This window comes from Puma concolor, chromosome D4 (genome assembly GCF_028749965.1).
Source record: "Puma concolor isolate L17-30 chromosome D4, mPumCon1.1.hap2, whole genome shotgun sequence".
Classification (NCBI taxonomy): Eukaryota; Metazoa; Chordata; class Mammalia; order Carnivora; family Felidae; genus Puma; species Puma concolor.
This window is the reverse complement of record NC_141679.1, coordinates 11,227,588-11,250,451: the sequence shown is the minus strand read 5'-3', so window position 1 is coordinate 11,250,451 and position 22,864 is coordinate 11,227,588. Positions and strand designations below refer to the sequence as shown.

The 22,864-nt window shown below is 44.0% G+C and overlaps 1 protein-coding gene across 1 annotated transcript in view; it reads right to left on the bottom strand.

Moving 5' to 3' along the window:
* PGM5 (phosphoglucomutase 5) overlaps window positions 1-22,864 on the bottom strand; it is a 181,396-nt gene that overhangs the window by 48,207 nt on the left and 110,325 nt on the right. Inside the window, exons 8-9 of the mRNA XM_086684957.1 lie at window positions 7,176-7,311; window positions 3,006-3,189 (exon numbers count right to left, since the gene is read on the bottom strand). Coding sequence (XP_086541083.1) covers window positions 3,006-3,189; window positions 7,176-7,311 — 320 coding nt within the window. The remainder of the gene's footprint in view (window positions 1-3,005; window positions 3,190-7,175; window positions 7,312-22,864) is intronic.

The window sequence follows — 22,864 nt, the reverse complement described above, 5'->3', positions numbered from 1 at the left end:
TAGCCCCATAATGGGACGTTATTCGTCAGCAAGAGTGGAATACTGACACATGGTCTGTTGTGCTTAGAGAAAGGAGCTAGTCACAAAAGACTACATGTTGTATGATTTCATTTATGTAAAATGCCCAGAATAGGCAAATCCATAGACCCAGGAAGGAGACTGGGGATGGCCAGGGTTGGAAATGGAGATCACAGCTAAAGAGGACAAGTCTCTTTTGGGGGTGACGACAGTGTTCTAAGATGGACCATCGTAATGATCGCACAATGTTATAAATCTACTACAAACCAAACCACTGAATTGTACTTTAAGTGGGTGAATTGTATGGGATGTAAATTACATCTCAATAAAGCTGTTCTACATTTATATTCGAAAACTGTTCAGTGAAAAAAGAAAAAAACAATTATTATGCACTTGGTAGGCTCTCAAGAAATATCTGCTGACTGAATGCCCCCACGTGCATTACGGCTATTTAAAAATAATACATGTTCATTTAAATTCAAGTATATCTTTTAGGAGTAGACACTGCCATTCTGCACCAACGTCATATGACTCGTGCCCCAGACTTAACCATCCCTGGAACCAAATGCTCAGAGGACTACGGACTTCCAGGAGTGCGGAGATGTGTGCCTCAGTGCTGGAAGTTTCCCAACAGTCCCAGGACACAGGAATTCCTCCTCTGCTCCAATAGGACCAAACTGCGGTGCAAAAGAACCATCTATGAGTCACTGACAATGGTCATGCTGCTGAGTGTTAACTGTCTCCCAAAACCCTCAGGGAGCCAAACGCAGACCGACGGAGAAACTCCAGGGTGACTTAGGGCCACCCATTGATAAACAGTCACTGGGGTCCTGGAAACTGGGAAGATGAACAACGACCTTCCTTTGTTTCTAGAGAAACTCCCCAGAGCAGCTCCTGGTAGCATTTACTATTTACGGCCACATTTGAGCTAATACGAAAGAGCATGGAAAGAAAAAAAAGTTCCAGAGTAAAAATGGAAACCAGTGTTCGGGGTTGCAGGGGAGGGGACAAGGAATAAAGAGAGATCTACACGTGAGATCTAGCTGAGGAATTATCCTGATAGGAACTGTTAAAAGGGTCAAGAAGGAAAGCATACAAATTTGCACGGATGAAGGAGCAAGGTAGAGTGTTAGTGAATTTAACAGCAAAACAAATTAGCTCAACAGACAAGCTTCTCCTGAGCAGATTAAGTCCAGAACCTAGTGTTGCCTAGATAATCCTTTCAGGGAACAGTTTTCAAACCTTCCTCGTCAGGGAACAAAATCCTCCCAAGAATAATTAGGAAAGCACATATTTTACGACTCTGGAATTCTACATGAGCCTTGGATTTGTGAAAAGTTTGTTCTGAGGTTCCTTTGAAAAATGGAAGTAGGAAATATGGTACAAAACTGGAAAAGATTTATCTGAGACCTAGAGGCTCCAAGGTCCCACCCATGTGCTGGGCTCCTGACCTCACATCTCCGGAGATTCATTAATGTTATTTTGGAGATGATGCAATCCCGTCCACCAGAAAGCATCCTCGTGTGAAACACAACACAACTACAAAAAATGTAGCGTATACTTCTTGTAGAAAGGATAGCTAGGAGCTTTTGTGTATTTTATTTCATCGCATTTTTTTTTATGTTTATTTATTTATTTTGAGAGACAGGGCAAGCGTGCACAAGCAGGTGAGAGGCAGAGAGAAGGAGAGACAGAATCCCAAGCAGGCTCCGCACCATCAGCACGGAGCCCGATGTGGGCTCGAACTCACAGAACGTGAGATCATGACCTGAGCCGCGACTGAGAGTCAGATGCTTAACCGACTGAGCCACCCAGGCACTCCACTTCCATCACGTTTCTCAAACAGCTCTGTGAGACAGATATTTTACAGATGAGGAGGAGACTGTGGCTCGAGGAACTTTCCAGAAGTCCTATAGCTGGTAAGTGGGACAGCAACAGGATTTGATTCTGGGTCTTCCAACTTCTTGACCACTCTTATCTTCACTACCCTATACCTTTCCAAAGTAAAACTGCAAACAATTTGTCCAGCCTCAGAAGGCCTTCTAGAATAGAAAACTGATCACATTTTAATAGAGACGGAAGATCACCATGAAACTCAGCAGACCAGAGGGAGAATACCAAGAAAGTAACAGGGGAGCATCAGGCTTTGGAACATCTGCAAGTCGGGGACCTTAGGACAAGGACGATGTGCGAACTATTAGTCAAAATAAAAATATCAGTAACCACCAGTATATCCAGTCCCCCAAACCCTATAGCTGCTGGTTTCTTTTGTTGTCTGTACTTACTGAAGAATAACAATGAAGAAGAATGAAGAAGATAAGAATTTGGGATTTTAGAGCGGAACTTTCCTTAACATCGCTCGGTGTCTTATCTGAGCTGTCCATGTTAAAATGTGCACCCAGAGTGGTCAGTTTTTGCCCTAGCCGAGAAATAAACAAAGCCTAGGAGAAAAAATGATTGTAATAGCGGTCACCTTCTCTTACACAATCCACAAAGATGAGACCGGAATAGAAGCCGTTGATTTTGTCAGTTTATCTTTCGTAGTACTTCTCCACCACAAATCTTCCTTTTGGACTCTGTGGGGCATATTTTCCAACTGTTTCTTCCCCTAGGAACCCATCGGGCTAAGCTCCTACTGCTCTTAATGACATACGGTAATAAAAGGTGAAACATCCCTGCACTTGGGAGCCCCGAGGAAAAGTGATATTTTGCTCTTGGAAACGTTTCTGAATCTCTGATGGCCACCAGACGGACAGCCGGTGTGTGGTATTGGTCTGTCAGTTACGAGTAGAACGAGCCCTGGACAGTCAAGGCCTTATGCGCTACTGTGCCCTCTGCCACTGACCAGGTAGGTAACCTTCACCAAGGTTGCAGGGCTCTCGTGTGTATCAAAAAGCACTCAGAGTAGATGATTCCCAAAGACCTCTCCAGCTAGAGGACACTTTGGCTCCTGGCTTTGCCTGTTCTGGTAATTTGCTGGCAAGTACCTGTTTCTTGGTCACGGTGCCATCCACGGGGTCCACGTATTCAAAGCAGTCTGTCTTTGCCACGCTGTAGACATGGTTCCCCACGGCAAACTGCTGGCCGATGAAGGACTTGTCTGTGACCAGGGCCTCCAGGTCCCTCATGATGTAATATGTCGCCTTGGGCTCTAGCCCCTCATAGTCAAACCTGGTGAGGGAAGGCAGGACACAGGGTGAACACAACCCTAATCAGAGGACCAGAAACTCGGTGGACATCTCATCATTGGTTTTGTTTTCATGGAAGAGCCGCACAGAAAAGCACCCCAGACCTGTCCCCACGCCCTTCAACCTGGCTTTTACAATCCAAGCCTGGTTCCACCCCCTACCTGCTACCTGGCCCACATAATCCAGGCCCTATACGGTAGCCAGAGTGATCTTGCAAAAATAAAGTCAAGTCACGTCCTTTCTTTTCAATCCTTCCCCAGTGCCCATCACACGGAGACCAAGACTCTAACCACAGACCACAAGGCACTGGGGGATCCGACTCACCCACCCCCTGGAACCTGCCCCCCTCTCACACTCGTTCACTATGCTACAGCCACATGGGCCTCCCCTCCAGGCCTCTGAGACACTTTGTCCTTTCCTGCCTTTGGGCCTTTGCTCTTGTTCTTTGTTCCTTCAACCTGGTATATTCTTCCCCCTTGAACACCTAGCACATTCTCGTCCATCGCTTTTCAAACTTAGTGTCACCTCCAGAAAGTGACCTTCTCCGACCATCTGTCTAAGATGCTGCCTTCCATGTCTCCCTCTCTCTCGTTGCTCTTTATATTTTCTTTTGGTAGCGATCCCAATCTGCATTTACTGTGTTTGAAATGTTTGTTTACTTCTTATCTGCCTTTGCCCACGAGAAGCACAAGCTCCAGGAGAGCAGAGACCTTATCTGTTTTGTTCTCTACTGCTTCTAGTAAGTAGTAAGTGTTTTCTTTCTCTTTCTTTCTTTTCTTTCTTTCTTTCTTTCTTTCTTTCTTTCTTTCTTTCTTTCTCTCATTTATTTATTTTTTGAGAGAGAGAAAGAGAGAGAGCAGGGAAGGGGCAGAGAGAGAGGGAGAGAGAGAATGCAAGAGGGTTCCACGTTGTCAGCGCAGAGCCTGAGATGCAGGGCTTGAACCCACCAACCATGAGATCATGACCTGAGCTGAAATCAAGAGTTGGACGCTCGACCGACTGAGCCACCCAGGCGCCCCAGTAGTAAGTGTTTTCTAAGTAGTGGGATGAAAAATTCGAGGAAGGGAAGGGAGAAAGGAAGGAGGGAGAAGAATCCAGGGAGGTGAAGAAAGAAGGAGGAAGGGAGCTCCGCGTACCATAAAACTCTCTTGGAAACTTGGAAGAGATAGCACAATTGTTCCATCAAAAAAAAAAAAAAAAAAAAAAATCCTCCTAGCCAAGAACATCAAATGTAACAATGGGGCTGGAAAGTGATTAGAAAAAAAAAAAAAGACTAAAATAACACCTATCTCATTTGTTTTTGTGGTGTTTAAATACTATAATGCACATCAGGTAGGTGGTCCAGTGCCAGACATCATTTGCTTAAAACTATTAATTGATATTATTCTTAGTAACTATCACAAAGGGTCTTGCCCAATGGTGGACAGTCTTGACCAAGACCTAATGGCACACCCAGGGGGATCTGTTTAAGAAAGAAACCCTCAGAGGTGCAACTTTGCACAATTGGCTATGGTGGGATCTCCGACTGGGTTCTGTGTAACACAGGGACAGGTTGGGAGTTCTCAGTGAGCTGAAAGAAGGAACACGAATCATCGTTACTGTTTTTCCTTCACCCAAGATCTTTTAAGGCTTTAAGTAAACAGCAGGGTATTAGCCAAAATGGAAAACATGGAATGATGCCAATTCTAGCAATGAGTCCTCTGTCCCTATATCTCTTTCTTTTATTCTCTCCCTCCTATACAGCTGTGTCCTCCCCGCCCTCAGAAACAAAACAACCAGGAACTCTCTCAGAACATTCTCAGCAGTGTATGTGTACTGAGCCTAAATTCTCTTTGAAGATAGTCTTTTGGGGGTAAGATGAAGACCGAGCCAAGCAGAGAGGGGCATGGGGATGGGATAAGAGGGTTTATTAGGATACAAGAGAGGCACTGGAAGAGATTTCGAAGTTGAGGAAATCCACTACTGTGACAGATCACATTCAAGTCTATGGCTGAGGTCATCAGACCAGCCTGCCCGCCTGCCCAAACGTTCATAGGCAAGCAGACTCCAGCACCCCATACCTGCCCTACGGCCGACAACCCCCTCTGACCACCAGAGGAACACAGCTTCAAGGGAGGACATCTTTCAATGGAGAATTCCTTCTGGGGTCCACTCGTATGAGGCAAATCCGTCTGGGTTCTCACATACGACTTCAGGCTCAGAAATAGTTAAGCCAAAGTTGTTTTTATTTTCTCCTCCCCACCAAAAAACACAACAAAACAAACAAAAAACAAAACAGCTAGAAGTCATTCTGTTTCACAACCTGCATTTGCTAGACCCTGAAAAAAAAAGGGTTTACTTTTCATTCTACCTAGTCTCTCCTCCCTTTTCCTTTATCTCTGTGATCTTTTTGGACAGAAATCTGAAACATAATTCAATGTCCTACAAGAATTTAAATCTCCATCGCATTATATTCTCTAATATGGTATTTGTTATGAAAAAAGTAATTATCATGTAAGCTCTTGGCCACACACACACACACACAAATGAACTGTATTATAAATACACTTATCATAACACCATGTCTTCAAAACCCTGGCAGAGAGCTAGATAATCATTGCACGAATTATGAGGCACACATCCCCAACTCAGAGTGATCTCACTAAGCCAGAGGCTGGCAATCATAACATAGTTTATCAGGTTGGGCTTTTTTGGAACGGCTTCATGCAATAGAAAGCCTTGCTGTGCCAATTAGTTCCTTGGTATGCCAAAAAGGCCCACAACAATCAGGATTTTTTGGCACTTGTTAGAAACACTGGTAAGTAAAACAAATTCCCACCTGCCTTGAGAGTCTTTGTTTTATAGTACAAGGAATAATTTGAGGCGGTTTTTAGGCGATTACAACCTCTGCCTTCTTAACTGGACACTAACAAAGACGGTTATAACACTGTCAACTGTTCCCAGAACGCCAAGATCCTTTAGATTGTAAGGAATCCTATCACAGGCTTTCTTATTCTCTGATATGTATCTAGCTCAATGACTTCTTAAGACAAGAAACAATCACCTTATAAGGCAAGTCTAGAGCTTTCGTTCTGTTCCTTAAGCTCTTGAAATGTAACCAAACATCCCAAGTAGTTAACTATTCACAAACAAAGCAAATGAGCCACAATTTCTGGTTTCAGTACATCGTCTCTGAGAATACTCAAGGATTCCCTTGCCCCATTCCCAGGTTCTCCACAGTTGACAGCCATTTCTGCCACTGCTTCCCCAAATCCACAGCTTGGCACTAGGTACACAAACCTAGCATATCTAGGGACACATATCTAGCAGGCAACCTTGCAGCCAGAAGACTGTGACCCCTCACCTACTTCAAAAACAGGAAAGTGATACAGGCTCCCAACCCTGAGTGCTCAGCCATTGACCTTCTCCCTTCCTCCCTCCCAGGCTTGCACTTCCGTTTTCTGTATCTCTTTCCACAGGGACAAACTTTTAGCAAAATCTGGGCCTCCTGGACCATGTGGCCTCTTCAGAGGGAACCAGCTCAGGCACCTTAGACGTTGTTGGGACCATTAGTGGGAAAACAAGGCAGAGGGAAGGAGAGGATCACAGAAGCGTTCTAACCTTCACAGCTTTGATCTCTGCCTCCCTGCCTTGATAATTATGGGTGGAGAACCAACAAGGAAAGTCCCTGATGGGATTATACATCTCTCTTGGGCACCAAAGGACTTTTAATGCTCTGCAGTTCAGATTCCCTCCTGGGATGGCTGCCCACTTTATAGACACTGATGAAAAGATTACAGAGGAAGGTCACTAAGGGAGGGGACATTTGTGCCTTCCAGTTTGGGTGTCCTTGACATGACCCCCAAGCACCTATCAGGGGCTCCAGCCCCCACGTTCCTCAGATTGTCCTGAAAGATGCCTCCTTCTTATGGTTCTAGCCCACCAGTTTTCCTTAACAATAGTCCCCCCGAGCGTCCTTACCCTTCTCACCTGCAATAATAGTGGCGGCCGAATTTGGCCCAGTGATCTCGGACAATTTCCTCCACACTCTGCTTCCGGGCAGCCAGAATGGAAAGCCAGACCAAGACCGCCCAGAGGCCATCTTTTTCCCGGAGGTGATCAGAGCCTAAGGGAGAAAGAAATATGTTGCTGAGGATTTGTTCCTGGGGAAAAAGTAAAATCTCAATGAACTATCAAGACCAGTTAGCAATGGGATGTTGAAATGGCTGGGCATATTTATCCATCGTGATAAATATACGTCCCACGATACCCTTGCGTTTCCAAAAACAGCCAACAGAAATTCAAATAACATAAAATAACATCAGAAAATAAACTAAATTCCTGGACGTTGTTAAAAGTACCAAAGAGTCAAGCTGAGATTACATTTGCCCAATGGGATCGCTCACTCGGTAGATATTTGGTGGCACTTACAATACACCAACCATTGGTCTAGGTGTTAGGGACAGAGCAGTGAGTAAGATAGCTCTTTACTCGCAAAGCTTGAATTCATGTGGGTAGAGACAGGCAACAGAGACGTAGACAAGAGAACGATGCATTAAATAAGGACAAGGGCGATGAGAAAAATAAACTGAGTGATGGCGTCACATCTACGACAGCAGCAAGAATTGCTTGATCTAGAATAGTAGTTTATCTATAGTAGGCCTAACAGTGGCGTCCCCAAAAGATGTGTTCACCCAGAACCTGTGAATGTGACCTTATTTGGGGAAACGGTCTTGCAGATATAATTAAGGATCTTGAGATGAGATGATCCTGGATTATCCAGGTGGAACTTAAATCCAATGAAAAGTGTTCCTAGAAGAAGAGAAGACACAGACAGGAGAAATTCAAAGGAGCGGGTCACATAAAGACAGAGGCAGAGATCGGAATTACGCTACCCTAAGCCAGGGAACGTACGCAGCCATCAGAAAGAAGCAAGGAAGGATTCTCCCCTAGGGCCTTCAAAGGAAGGATGACCCTGCCAACATCTTGATTTTGGACTTCTAGCCTCCAGTGAGACAGTAAATTTCTGTTGTGCTAAGCCACCCCGTCTGTGAGACTTCGCGACGGCAGCCTTAGGAAATGAACACAGATGGTCTTGGTCAGCTCCGCGGAGGTGATGACATCTGGGCGGACACTTGAGAAGGAGTCAGCCATGCTGAGAGGTGGGGACAAAGCGTTTCAAGCCAAGGGACAGCAACCGCAAAGTCCCTGATGCAGGAATAAACTGGGAAGCTTGATCCTACCGGCTACGCTATAGAAAGAGAGGCAGTCTGTACTGCGGCATTCACAGGAAAGAGAAGCGCCAGCTAAACAGGTAACTTTCTGCGCAAAAAGAACCAGGTGAATGTGCGAGAGGCCCACGGAAGCACTTGTCTATTGGCCAGCTCGAAGCTCTGATTCCTTAATACGTACCTGGAGGCAGATTGCTCTCAACTATTCATATAATTTCACCCTCTGACACTATCAACAGCAATATCGTAAGAAAGGGGACCGGGACCAGGGGGAGGACCATCTCTTCTTACAGTAGAGCAATGAGAGTGGACAACAGCACTCTCAGGTTTCAGGGCCATGAAAACACGTACAGAAAATCAAAAAGGAAGACCCGATGTGCCAGAGCTATTTAAACCTTGGAAAGAGAATGAGATAATATGTCCGTTGAGTTAGACACTCGTGACAACTTCTCAACGGAGCTATGAGCCGTTTACTCGTCTCGTTACGTTTGCAGTGGTAAATGTTAAATGCGTTTCCTTGAGAAGAAAAACATACAACCTTGAGAGGGCAGTGAAGATATTTAAAGGGAAAAACGATCATTGTTCGGTTCTTCCTACATGCTGATCAATAATCTGCTGATGACACTTTTAGGTTGCAGCTGCTTCTAGGGTGAGAGGAGCCGAGGCGTGAATCATCACGCCGCAGCGAGCGGGGGGCGGAGGGGGGTACTCCAGTCTTATCTAGCAAACTCTTCACACTGCTACAAAAATGGAAGAAGTCTGGAAGATGCTGGGTTAGCTCCATGGCTCAGTGCCAAAAAAAACAAGTCGAGGAAACCCTGCCCAGTGGGATCATTTCAAAACCTTTTGTCCTTTTATAGCTGAAAAATCACTTTTATTTACTGGCTGGAGAAAAATACTCTTTTGTTTTCAAACATGGGCTCCGCACACCTTGCATTTCCAGCTGGATTACGTTACCTGGAGACGGAACCATTAGATACTATTAACTCAGTAAGACAAGATGTCATAATTCATGAGAAGAGACATAAAGTTCTTCTAGCAGGATTGGAAAAGAAAAAAAAACAAAAACAAAAAACCTACCTCAACCATTTGTAGCCAACTTCAGACTAGATGGTGAGTTGGCTTGGATAGCCTTGCCTGCAAGTTAAACATTCGCCAGAATTCATCAGGGCCAACGATCTAGTAAAACGAACTGTGCTCTCTGTAGCTCTTTGAGGTGGGGAAAGAGACACTGATGATGTTGCAATTATACGTGTTTCCGCTGGATGCTCATGGGATGCTTTGGAGAGGGTTTGGGGGATACAACCCTCCTTTTGATAATTCCTTAAAGCAAATGAACTATAATGCCATATCAGTGACAGGTAAATTAAACAAGAAATACAGATAACACACAGGTATCAAACGGTTTTCTGAAACCCCACCATAAACAGGGTAAAAACAGAGGGGAGAAATGTTCCCACTGCTTACTTATAAGTACACTAGTGTACTTCATATTTGAAAATATTTTATGAGTCAATGAGAAAAAGAGAAATCCCAACAGGTAACCGTGTGGAAGGGCAGAAATGAGCAATTTTTAAGAGAAAAATACTGACAGTTAACATCTGAACAAACGGTCAGTCTCGCTGGAGTCAAAATCCACAAAATGGGATAATGTTTCGGGACTGTCAAATGAGCAAAGACCAGGGGAGGGGGAATAACAGCAAAGAAACCATGTAAATGTGCACAGTTGGAAAGAATAATTTGGCAATAGGGGCGCCTGGGGGGCCCAGTCAGTTAAGCGTCCGACTTCGGCTCAGGTCATGATCTCACGGTCCGTGGGTTCGAGCCCCGCGTCGGGCTCTGTGCTGACAGCTCGGAGCCTGGAGCCTGCTTCGGTTTCAGTGTCTCCCTCTCTCTCTGCTCCTCCCCTGCTCTCACTCTGTCTCTCTCTCACTCTCTCAAAAATAAATAAAGATTAAGAATAGTTTGGCAATAATAATCAAGAGTCTTAAAGTATCACCCAACTTTGGACCCAGCTATTCTTTTTTTTTTTTTTTTTTTTTTTTTACCCTTCAGTCACAAGGACATTTGCTAAAGCAGCTAAGAGAGGAAAATTGGAAAAAATAAATGCTAATTGTTAAACACCAGAGTAATTGTGGAGAATCCATCCGAAAGTTTATTGTGCAAAGAAGTGAAGAAGAAAGAAGGATGCTCATCCAATTCTCACAAATGGAAAAAATCGGTTTACCAAGAAGGAATATTCGGTATATTTTTGTAGAAAAATGTTTGTAGATATGTCTATGGGTATGTGCACAGGTAAAGGAGAGTATGACCACCAAACCACTGACAGTGGTTATCTTCCAAGTGGTAGAATCGCAGGTGTTTTCTTCTTCGGTCCTATTTCCGCAATAAACATGTATTTTTTCATTATAAGAAAAAAATAAACTTTTCCAGTTTTTGGTGGTGTGTAGAAATGCACATTTGAAGCCGTTCACTTCCATTTATGAAAGAGCTAGTTGGGATATTAAAGGGATCGCTACCCCTTATGAAGAGGTGATGAGCTTTGAACCTATCAATCATCCCATTTCTTCCAGTGAGTACTAGTGTTTTATTTACTTTTTTAATTTTTTTTTTTTTAATTTTTTTTCAATGTTTATTTATTTTTGGGACAGAGAGAGACAGAGCATGAACGGGGGAGGAGCAGAGAGAGAGGGAGACACAGAATCGGAAACAGGCTCCAGGCTCTAAGCCATCAGCCCAGAGCCTGATGCGGGGCTCGAACTCACGGACCGCGAGATCGTGACCTGGCTGAAGTCGGACGCTTAACCGACTGCGCCACCCAGGCGCCCCATACTTTTTTAATTTTTTAATGCTTATTTATTTTTGAGAGACAAAGCGTGAGATGGGGGGGGGGGCAGAGAGAGAGGAGGCAGAGACTCTGAAGCAGGCTCCAGGCTCTGAGCGCTCAGCACAGAGCCCAACATGGGGCTCGAACTCACAGACTGTGAGATCACAACCCGAGCCAAAGTCGGACGCTTAACCGACTGAGCCACCCACACGCCCCGAGTAATAGCTTTTTAGAACACAGAGACTGACTACGACCATCTTCCATGGGGGTCTCACAGGACTCGAATCAGGAGTGTCCTGTAAGGTTTTAGTAACTACCAGAAAGTAGGGATGGGCAAGGGGGTGTGAAGCTGAACTGTCCACCTTGGCCTTGGGGGAAGCTGCAGAAGCTTAGTTTTGAGCCTACCTTTAACCTCACAGCAAAAGGGAATGAAAAGTACAGGAAGTTCCCACACAAACACAACATTCCCCACTATCACCAATCCCATTCCGGTGGGACATTTGTTAAAACTGTTGAACATACACTCATGCGTTACTATCACCTGAAGTCCATAGTTAATGCTACGGTTCGCTCTTGGAGAACATTCAATGATTCTGAAAAACATGGCAAACTACTAATCTCTCTGCCGTCTTCATAGTTTTGCATTTTCCAGATTATCACACAGTTGGGCTCACACAGAATGGAGCCTCTGGAGTCTGGCTTCTTGCACTTAATAATATGCATTTAATGAGGGTGCCCACGTGGCTCAGTCAGTTAAGGGTCTGACTTTGGCTCAGGTCATCATCTCACGGTTAGTAAGTTCAAGCCCCACATTGGGCTCTATGCTGACAGCTCAGAGCCTGGAGCCTGCTTCGGATTCTGCGTCTCCCTCTCTCTCTCTGCCCTCCCCGCCCCCCACCACTTGCTTTCTCTCTTTCAACAAAAGTTGGTACAAAAAAAGATGTTTGTTTGTTTTTTTCTCATCAGAAATCTCCCTATCCCCCCGCCACCCAAATTCAACTTTGCATTTTCTCAGCCTTAAAACTGTAATTACTTTGAGCCAGGCAGTACACGGGTAAGTATAGTGGCCTCACAAGAGGAAAGGGGAAAACAAAGAGAGTACTCAATCATCTCAAAGGAATTTTTTTCAAATGGAAATCCCAGCCCGGGCAAATCAACTCAATAAAACATCACACATGTTGCCAACAGATCAAGTCATTTCAGCTGAGACTCACATCAGGAAAGTCTGCATTTGTCAATTAGGAAAATATAAATCATTTTGCACCTGTTACAGGCCCCAAGCTGGAACAGGGGTTAGTGATTCTGTTTCCCGGCTGCACATCGGAATCACCTAAAGAACTTCTGGAAAAGAGCAGTGCTCAGGCCTCATTCCGGGCCATTAAAATCAGCATTTCTAGCAATGGGATCCAGGCATCAGCATTTTTGTTTCAAGTTCCTCGGGTGATTCTCACGGGCAGCCAGGGTTGAGAGCCTCTGCTCTAGAAGAAGAGTGGTCAGAATAGTTCTATATGAGGGACACATTGCTTAGGGGTAGTGAATTAAGCCTCTCCCTCTTTTTGTTCAACTATGGTGACGAAGAAAGAGGCCACCGGTCTATAGTTCAGGGGATGCCACTGGCCTTGCTCAAGCGGGTGGCTTTTGCTGGACTCGGCTTCAGTATTATGCCTCCTCTCTGCCCTTTTTGTCTGAAAAACTTATGAGGGTTTTGCCAACTTCGGGGTCACCAACGCATCCCCATTTGCCTGGGACTCTACCGATTACAGGAGTAAATGTCCCACATCCCCAAAAACCTCTGAGTCCCAGGCGCACCGGGATGGTTGGTCACCTAATGAGAAAGGCCACTTGCTCAAAGGGGTCCCTGGTGGTTTTGGGGATTGGTGCAGGTTCAGCACCTGCCATAGCACACGCAGTTCGTGGAACCAGAAACGACGACGGGAGGTATGTGCACTGGCTTTTGAAGGAGGATTACGAAGCGGATTCCATTCCATTCTTAGAAGAGAACAGCAGAGCTCCAAGCACCATACTCAGTACCTTCCTTCACACATCGATGAGCTGATTTCCACGACTGAGTTGCTCTTTTTACAAATAAGAGATGACGGCTAGGCCATTTGTACGAGGTCACATGGTAACTAAGGGGTGAAAACAAGACTCAGACCTGGGCAGTTTGGCTCTCCCGCTGATGGGTTTCACTACCACCAGAAAGCCCAGGAACGACGGTGGTCCTTGGGGGCTGCAACACAGCAGGGGAAATGCCCCACACGGCTGAGGCAGAGGCAGACCCTCTGAAGATAAGGGACACAAACACGCACCTCTTCCTTCTCACACTGGAGAGTCAGGGAAAGTTGCCAATTTCCCTTTGCTTTTCTCCTCATATCAATTCAGCCTTTCCATTTATGGATGCAGTTTTCACTCATTTGCAGTGAAATTCTTCCCATCCTCTTTTTATCCACCAATGACAAGGGTTTGTTTTTTCTAAAGAGGGTGTTATGAGGAAAAATGGGGAGACACCCTTTGCAGGTGAATGGGAGATTTGAAAACATGCCATAGAACTGGGACAGGTTGGTTTTGGGGGGCTGGTGTTGTTTGTCCCCCCCGCCATGTTTCAAACCACTTACATTCAGCTTTTCACATCTTGCCAAAAAGCGAGGCTCATGGAAAAATCATCACTTTTCCATGATTAAAAATGGATGCTTTTTAAAAGCAAATGCTCTAAAATTTCCACCAATTGGAGAACAGCACAACTATTCCGTGTATAAGCGGGTCAGGATATATATCCGCAGTATACAAGAGCCAGCTGTCAGCTCAGAAAGGTGGGATGGCAGTAACTGGCAGATGTAGAATGAGCTGTGGCCAACACGGATCCCAACCAATAATGTTATATAGCAATATATTTGATGATGACAATGATGATGATGACGACGAGACGACAACGACAGTGTTTGATACAAATATACTGCAGGGCATTTGACTAATATCCTGATCATGGCAATACCCAGTAGGCTCCTTGAGGGAAGGGACTGTGTCTGAAATTACGCATCACTCTCTGAGCCCTGGCTCATAGAAGGTAGGAAGTAAATATTCATTGAATGAATAAATGAATGACCGAGTGAGACCCTAGTATGTAGCTTGCTCTAATTCATCGGATTCACTCCTCACTAAAAGGAGCTAGCGAGCTAGAAGCAGCCGGAGTGCTACATTGGAAAAAAAATGTCACAGATCATCCCATTGAAAAACTGAGGCCCAGAGAAGCTAAGCCATCTGTGTAAGGCAGTTCCACCACACAGAGGGGGAGTAGAGACTGAAGCCAGGTCTTAATTCCTGGTGCGGTGCTGTTCCTATGACACCGTTCTCCCAAGTCCCCTGACATTCATGCCATCCCCATCTAAAAGAATAACCACATGGGAGTAAATGACCCCTCTGCATTTTCTTAAACAGGGACAGTGGGGTACTATGGAGCCAGTGAGTTTGGGTTTGAATGCTGACTCTGTCAGTGTTATCTTGGCCATTGGCTTTTGGCTTGATCTTCTTCCCTAAACCTCAATTACTGTATGGTCTCCACTTCATTGTCGAGAAATCTCAGTGAAATAATGTATAGGAGGCCCTAAGCATGGCATCTGTCACTTAGGAGGTGCTCAAGAAATAATAGGTATTAGCAAGCACTATTTCATTAACATGTGCCCCGAGGCAGTCAAGCCATCCATCCCAGAGGAGGCGAAAGCATTAACAATATGGTGGCTGGTCAGCTGACACAATTCCCTCGCGTGAGCACAGAAGCACAGGAAGGTAAGGCACAGCGGGATCTGCTAACTCATACATCCCACCCTCTTTCTTTGTCACCAGTGTTCATGAAAACAACACAACTCCCTGGGAACTACTCTTTGACAGGTCACAAGCTGAACCAGAAATTTCTCCAGAGGGTTTAAAGTCTGCAACCACAGGGCATAACCACCATAGTCACTATACTTTGTTCTCAGTGGAGCCACCTAGCAACTACTAGAGAGCAGATGGGGAAGCCTCCAAGAACAATTTTAGGAACAGCATCTTAAATACCAAGGGATGGGCCCCCTCATTGGAAGTCTCTTAGTAGTCACTATGAAAAGAAACCCATGGTCTATCTAGACTCCTTCGATCTGTGACTGGGGACAGTGATTTCTCAGTCCCAGAATGCACTGGGAAGTGTGGACACAGCCTCCGAGATCCACCCCTTTGCTTCTGCTTCACACGTAGGCATCCCACACCCTCTCCTGCTACTTTTCATCAGCTCAGAAGATGAATTGAAAGGTCAATGCAACTGGAACTGGGGAGATCCCAAGAAAAGGATTTTATGTGATAGAGACATTCTTCCCATTCCAGGTGGAGATCTGTTTCCCAGCACAGGGGTAGATAGTTTGTGGATGGGCAAGAAGGGAGTTTCAGTTTTCAGACTTTATGAGGAGGCCCTTGGGGATGTCAACCAGAGCCCCTCTGCACTGTGGTCTGGCCTAGATTGAGTTGCGCATGTGCACACAGCCTGTCCCAATTACCGAAGTGGAAACAGCCCATTGTAGAGTTTGTGATCGTCTAGACGGGGAATGGACTAAAATTTGCCCTTATTTTACCTTTTGGAAAGTGTACAATGTTAAGTAACATCGTTGTCTAATAAGAGACAGTTGAACCTATTCAATATTTGCTCAACAGCAATACTGTGAACCCAGTCTCGAGTTGGGATGTACATAGGTCTTGTGTGAAATATAAACAAAAGGAAAGGCATGGCCCAGGAGGTGTTATAAACTATACCACTATTAGGGGAAAGAACATTTCCTTTCATAAAGCAACTGGAAAAGAAGTCAATACTATAAACCGTAAGACAATAGAGCAGAGAATGTCTAGGTTGAAGGCTATAAGAATTTAACACTTACAAAAGCTCACTAAAGCTAGAACATAGCCCACTGTTGAACATGTGGCTATTTGCAGCTATTTACTGTCAACAACCACACACACACACACACACACACACACACACACACACACAGGAAATAAGTAAGTAAAGCAAGCAAATTACAAATACTTAATACTATTTAAAATTTTAAATCCATTCATTAACACAGGTTTGGGGTAGGAGTCTTCCTAGAATTCTGCCCTTTGTTAGCTAATAATTTGCGCTAATCATTACACGATGAGTGAAATTACCAAAACTTTATTTTTAAATGTTACGTAACTCTGATTTTACTGTACTTCATAAAACCCCTCCCCCAATCCCTTTCAACTGGTCTACATTTGTTTTTATGAACCCTCCCAAATCTTGGGATAGAAATGCCCCGATCTCCAGAAGTATATCCACTCAAAAATGCCAAAAACGTTAAGTACTAACAATGCAAAGAAGAAATATCAAAATGGAAATTCTTTGTTTCCTCCTTCTTTCTTTCTTTCTTTCAATTCATCCACTTTCCATCCATCTTTCCAGGCTTCCTTCTATCCTCTATTTATTCTTCCTACCTGAACTTCCTTCCATTATTCCATCCCTCTTTCTATCCTTCCATCTAACCTGCAAACACTCAAGGCCTGCCAGATATCAAAGAAATAGAGTTGAACAAAATAGTCATGGCCCCTGTCCTCGGGGCATTTAGAATTTCTGCATGGCATGCAGAGGGATTGAACCCATCTCAAAAATTCGAAATTTCTTGTGATGTGGAATACACACATACTCTGGGTCTCTCCCTTTTTACCTGGATTCAATTCCGAATCTTCGAGAATGGACGCACACAAAAGGCATAGCAATGCTCTAGTACATACTCAGTGCTCATTCAAAGAGATTATTATTATTGTGAGAAACTCCACAGCGCTTCCTTGGCAATAATAAACACTGCTGTGTTGCTTGATTTGACAAATTTGTATGACTGCTGACATTAGCTTTTTAAAAATATATAATAAAAGTAATAGTAATTTTCAAGATGGTGTTCAAGCTTGGAGCTCACCCAGGCTTTTGTGAACATAGTGATTCTTCTGTGTTGCCCGTAAGGGAAAATGCTTCGGGCTGTAACAATTCATGCATTCTCAAAATGGTATCACTTCTTAGAAAGTTGATGCCAATGATGGAAACCAGTAGAACCTCATCAACAAATGCCAAAAAAAAAAATCTTCCAAAATTTTGGTTTTATTGACCTTAGTTTTGTTTCATTTGTCCCCTTTTGCGTATGAGAACAAGTCCAGATTCCTTCAAATTCAGAACTTTAAAAAAGTAGCCAGAATGCCATCTAGATCAATAGTTTTCTTCTCTTTAGATCTGAGAATTTATAAAGCACCCCTTCTCTCTATAAAGTAGTTTTCCAAGGCTCTCCCCAGGAAGTAGGTGAGTACCAGTCCTAGCACAAAAGATGGTCTGGCTTCTTAAGTGACTTTGGTTCTCTGACAGAGTCATAAATACAGGTTTCTTATTGTCCAGGATCTGGACCTTTCCATAGGAGAGAAGCTTGAACTCCGATCCTATGACCAGCTTGTCACTTTGGAAAGTTCTAGGAGCTCAAGAAGCTGGCAAGGGAAACTTCCACTCAGAATACATCTTGCTCATCTTGGAAAAAAAAGCTTCACATTCTTGTGCCTGAGTCAGATCCATATTTTCAAGTTCTCTTGGCACTGAAATATGCATTCCTAGTTGGTGCACAGATCCATGCCCCGGGGACACAGAAAAAGGCCTCCACTCCAGAAAGCTTGGATACTTTTAGAAGCACCTCTGCAGTCTCAGGTCTAAAACTTTCCATCTGTCACTCTCTCCTCCCTTAGTTAGCTCACTTGTTTCTGAAAATCACGTCTCAAGGAAGGTAGGGAACTCCCGTGATCAGCTGACTTTTACAGACTGGACCTGAGCGTCAGAGAGGCCATGTGGCTTGTTTGTGACTGACAGGTAAGGGTCTTGAATATACTCATCAGCCTCACATTTTGGGGCCTCTAGACTTCCTGGACCACACCCCATGGCACATCAAGGATACTCTTTCTACCATTCCTGAAGACAACAAAAATACTGGTTTTCACTAGAGCCATGGTTTCTACTCTTGACTGCACATCAAAATCACAGGGGCGCCTGGGTGGCTAAGTCAGTTGAGTGTTTGACTCTTGATTTCGGCTCGGGTCACGATCTCATGGTTCATGAGTTCAAGCCCTGTATAGGGCTCTGCAGCGACAGTGCAGAGCCTGCTTAGGATTCTCTTTCTCTCTCTCTCTCTCTCTGCCCCCCCCCCCCACACCTGTGCGCACACACACGTGCTCATGCAGACACACACACACTCTCTCTGTCAAAAATAAACAAACTGTAAAAAAACCACACAACTATACTCATTTAAAATGCAGATTCTCAGGCCCCGCCCTTCCTGATATTCCAAGTAAGGGTAGGATAGAAAATACGCATTTTTAGCAAGTTTCCCAGGTGATTCTGACACACCAGCTCAGTGCTTCTCAAAAACTGGCATTAATAAAGCCCAGAATAAGAGCAGAATGAAGCTATTTTCTCCTTGCAAGACTGAGTGGTCCAGCTACTGAGGCCACCTAATAGTTCTTTACTGCTGAGTGCTTGAAAAATAAAATTCATCAATGCTTTCACCAGAAAGACTGATTGACACGGTGGAAAATGGCACAGTGTAGGGCAGGAAACCAGTCTTTCGGGTCAACGGTCATGCAATTCAAGCGGGGACATTTTCCAAGCCAGGGGGCCCCGCGTGAGTCACTTCACTACTTCTGGGGCTCAGGAGCTCTATCTGTCAAATCAGGCTAATGAGGCTAAAGTCACCCGAACCTGAAGAACAGCGGAGGCGGCAATGCCTCATGCTCCTTAAAAGGAAAAACTGGTAACTAAGCCCGACTGCGAGAGACTTTTAAAATCCCCTCCTCGGCCAGCCTACGAGTTGCAATCTGCGTAACTGTCCGAGAGCAAAGTTTGCCGAGAGGTGCCTGCAAGTAGGGGCACGTGGGTGGCTCAGTGGGTTAAGCATCTGACTCTCGGTTTTGGCTCAGGTCATGATCTCCCGGTTCGTGGGTTCGAGCCCCGCGTCGGGCTCTGAAAGGTGTCTGCGAGCAGAAGTCCCTTCAGTGCAGAACACGGTTTCCCAGTTCCGGTCGAATCATGCCCCATCGTCTCAGCTAGGCAGGTGAAGGCCTTCACAAACTGACCCCTCCTCACCTCTCCTCCTGGTACTGCTTCTTGATAATCCCTCCTCTAACCCATCCTACACATCAGAGATTTGCCTATTTTTCTACGTAAGTTTTTACCGAAGCACAGCCCTCCTTGTCCATTTATGTATTGTCTGTGGCCACATCTGTGCTACAGAGGCAGTGCTGAGGAACCGCGAAAGAGGCAGTAGTCTGCAAAATCCTCAGTGTTTACTCTCCAACCCCTTTATAGAAACGTTTGCTGACCTCCGCTACAGGCCCGTCTTTTCCAGAAATTTTTGGCCACGACCCACAATAAGCACACGTTACAAGGAGACCAAGTATACACATAGATACTTGTGGGCACATTTATATACACACACTTCTCAGAATAAACGTTTACCTTTACTAAACACGATACATTCCAACAGGTTTCTAGCCTACTCAGTTGCTTTTCACAAGCTGCTCATGACATTTCACTAATCTCATGACCCCAAATGAGTCTTGATTCGTATTTGGAAAACATGTCTTCGGACAAACCAAACAACTGGCTACTGGTAACACATATCCCCTGCTCTCCAACCTCGCTTTTCTTTCTTGGCATCGATCCCTCCATCTGGCAAGGCCAGGTCCTTTCATCTCTGTGTGTACAAATCCTTCCCATTCTTTAAGAACTAGCCCAGCTTCCAGATCTTTCCTGGAGTCTCCTTTGAACCTCCAGTCCCAAAGCATTTTCGCATCTCCCACAGCATTTTTGCTATTCCTCCATCATGGACACTTAAAGTTTGTGCATTGTAGAATATCATCTGTGCATCTTTCTAATTATGTAACCAAAGACCTGAGTTTCTTAAGGTGTGATCTTAAGCACTTGTATTCTAAATACCTTCTAGTTCAGGGTCTAACCAGTTTGGGTAAGAGAAGAAAACTGCCCAGTACGAAATTTCTTCAGAACCCCAACATAGCCTGAAGTACTGTCATTATGACCAGTTAACGTGGTTTTACAGCAATCTGTTTAAGCATGACCAAACAGGACTTTAGTCTCAGGAATTCAAGGATGGTTTGACATCCGCACCTCGATCATGATATTTCATAACGTTCATAATAAAATAGAAAAGGAAGTATTAGTGCATCACTAGGTCCTGAAAGGGCACCTGATAAATCCAACAGCTGTTTCTAATAAGATTCTAACTAAAATGAGAATGGGAAAAATTATCTACATAAACCTGATAAAGATTTTACCCCCATCAAAAAGCAATCACCACAACAGACAGTAAAATAGTCAATCCGTTTCCATTAAAGTCATGAGTTATCACCATTATTTTAAAATACAATTTTGAAGATTATACCTAATGCAATAAGAATATGACATAAGAGGTATAACTATTAAAAAATGAAATATAAAAAATCTTTCAGTCACAGATTATATGACTGTATACCTTTAAAAAAGTCACAAGAGATTGTAGAGTTTTTAGAAAAGAAAATGCTAGAAAAGAAAATATCTATTAATAATAGAATGTCCTAAGGCGGTTTCACCTCAGAGACAAGGCATATTAATCAATAGCTTCTCCTTATATGAATATGCACCAAAGAAATTGGAAAGAAAAACGAGGATATCCACATTAAAATCAAAGCTGTTAAAAGCTCTGTAGGACATACGGCCCAGTTTCTTCAATTAATAAATTAGAGAACACGTGAAAGGACGATATGCAGATTAAAAGATACTTAAGAGAGGGGACACCTGGGTGGCTCAGTGATTGAGCACCCAACTCTTGGTTTTAGCTTACGTCATGATCTCAGTGTGTGGGTTCGAGCCCCACATTAGGCTCTGCACCGACAGCGTGGAGCCTACCTGGGATTCTCTCCCCCTCTTCCTCTCCCTTGCTCACTCAATCTCCCTCTCAAAATAAATAAGTATAAAAAAATAAAAGATAAAAGATACTTAAGAGATATCAGTAAGTTATAATATTAAGATCTTTGGATCCCGGGGTGCCTGGGTGGCTCAGTCAGTTAAGCAGCCGACTTCGTCTCAGGTCATGATCTCACGGTCCGTGAGTTCGAGCCCCACGTCGGGCTCTGTGCTGACAGCTCAGAGCCTGGAGCCTGTTTCAGATTCTGTGTCTCCCTCTCTCTCTGCCCCTCCCCTGTTCATGCTCTGTCTCTCCCTGTCTCAAAAATAAATAAAACATTAAAAAAAATTCAAATTAAAGATCTTTGGATCCCAACTGGAAAAAACTATTAAGGAAGGGGTGAGAATAGGAGAGAAATGATTTAAAAATTACTTTTGGAATTCCACTTCTGCATTTCTGTTTAGGATGTAGAAATCTCCAAGAGAATGTTACTCCTATCCCAGTAATAAGAAAAGGTCAGAAACCTACCAAATCATAACTTTTCTTGAACCCATCAGAAACCTGAGGTCACGAGGCAAATAAAGTGAATTCCAAAAACTGACAACCCCTTTCGAGGAGAAACAAGACACAAAACTGTCACCCCTCTGGGAGAGCACAGGAAAAAGAGGATGCTTCCATATAAGTAAAAACTAAGAAGTCACATAAGAGGCTCAAAAATTCTTAAAGGCCAAGTATAGTCATGTTAGTCATGTTAGTTTAAAATTGCTTGGAATCCCCAGAAACAAGGGACACACTTCCAAGTCACTGGGTGATCACAGAAAAGACTGGAAACAGAGAGAGAGAGAGATATGGTGGTGCAGGCATGCAGGTAAGGAGCAGCTTCTGAGACATAAGCATGAAGCCCTTTGAGTTCCCCAAAACTTTCCTTCACAGGAAACAAAAGGCTTAAACTTTCGGAGGCACAAGTTGCAAACTTTCTCATCCTGAAAGCCCATGCAAAAATCCATTGCTACGGGAATAGGGTTTGAAGCAAAAACCTTCTCCCTTTGGAGAAAGGGTAGGAAACCTTTCTGGGCCCAGAATCTTACATCAGTACTAAGCAGAGGTCCTGAGTCCTGTCTCCCTCTCTCTCTGTCCCTCCCCCACTTGCTCTCTCTCTCTCTCTCTCAAGAATAAAGAATTTTTTTTAAAAAGGAGTCTAGAGGGTTTTCTGGCTTGTATCTTTGTTCCTTTATTCATTTGTTTTGTTTCTCAAATTCTACACTGGAGTGAAATCATACAGTACTTGCTTTTCTCTGATGGACCAATTTCACTCAGTGCCCTCTGGGTCCATCCATGTTGTTACAAAAGGCAAGGTCACATTCTTCTTATGGCTAAGTAATATTCCACTGTATGTATGTATGTATGTATGTATGTATGTATGTATGTATGTATGTATACACACACACACACACACACACACACACACACACCACTACACCACATCTTCCTTATCCATTCATCTGTCAATGGACACTTGGGTTGCTTCCATATCTTGGCTATTGTAAATACTGCCGCAGTGAAAATAGAGGTGCATATATCTTTCCAAATTAGTGTTTTTGTTTCCTTGGGGTAAATATACATCATACACAAAAATAAACTCCAAATGGATTAAAG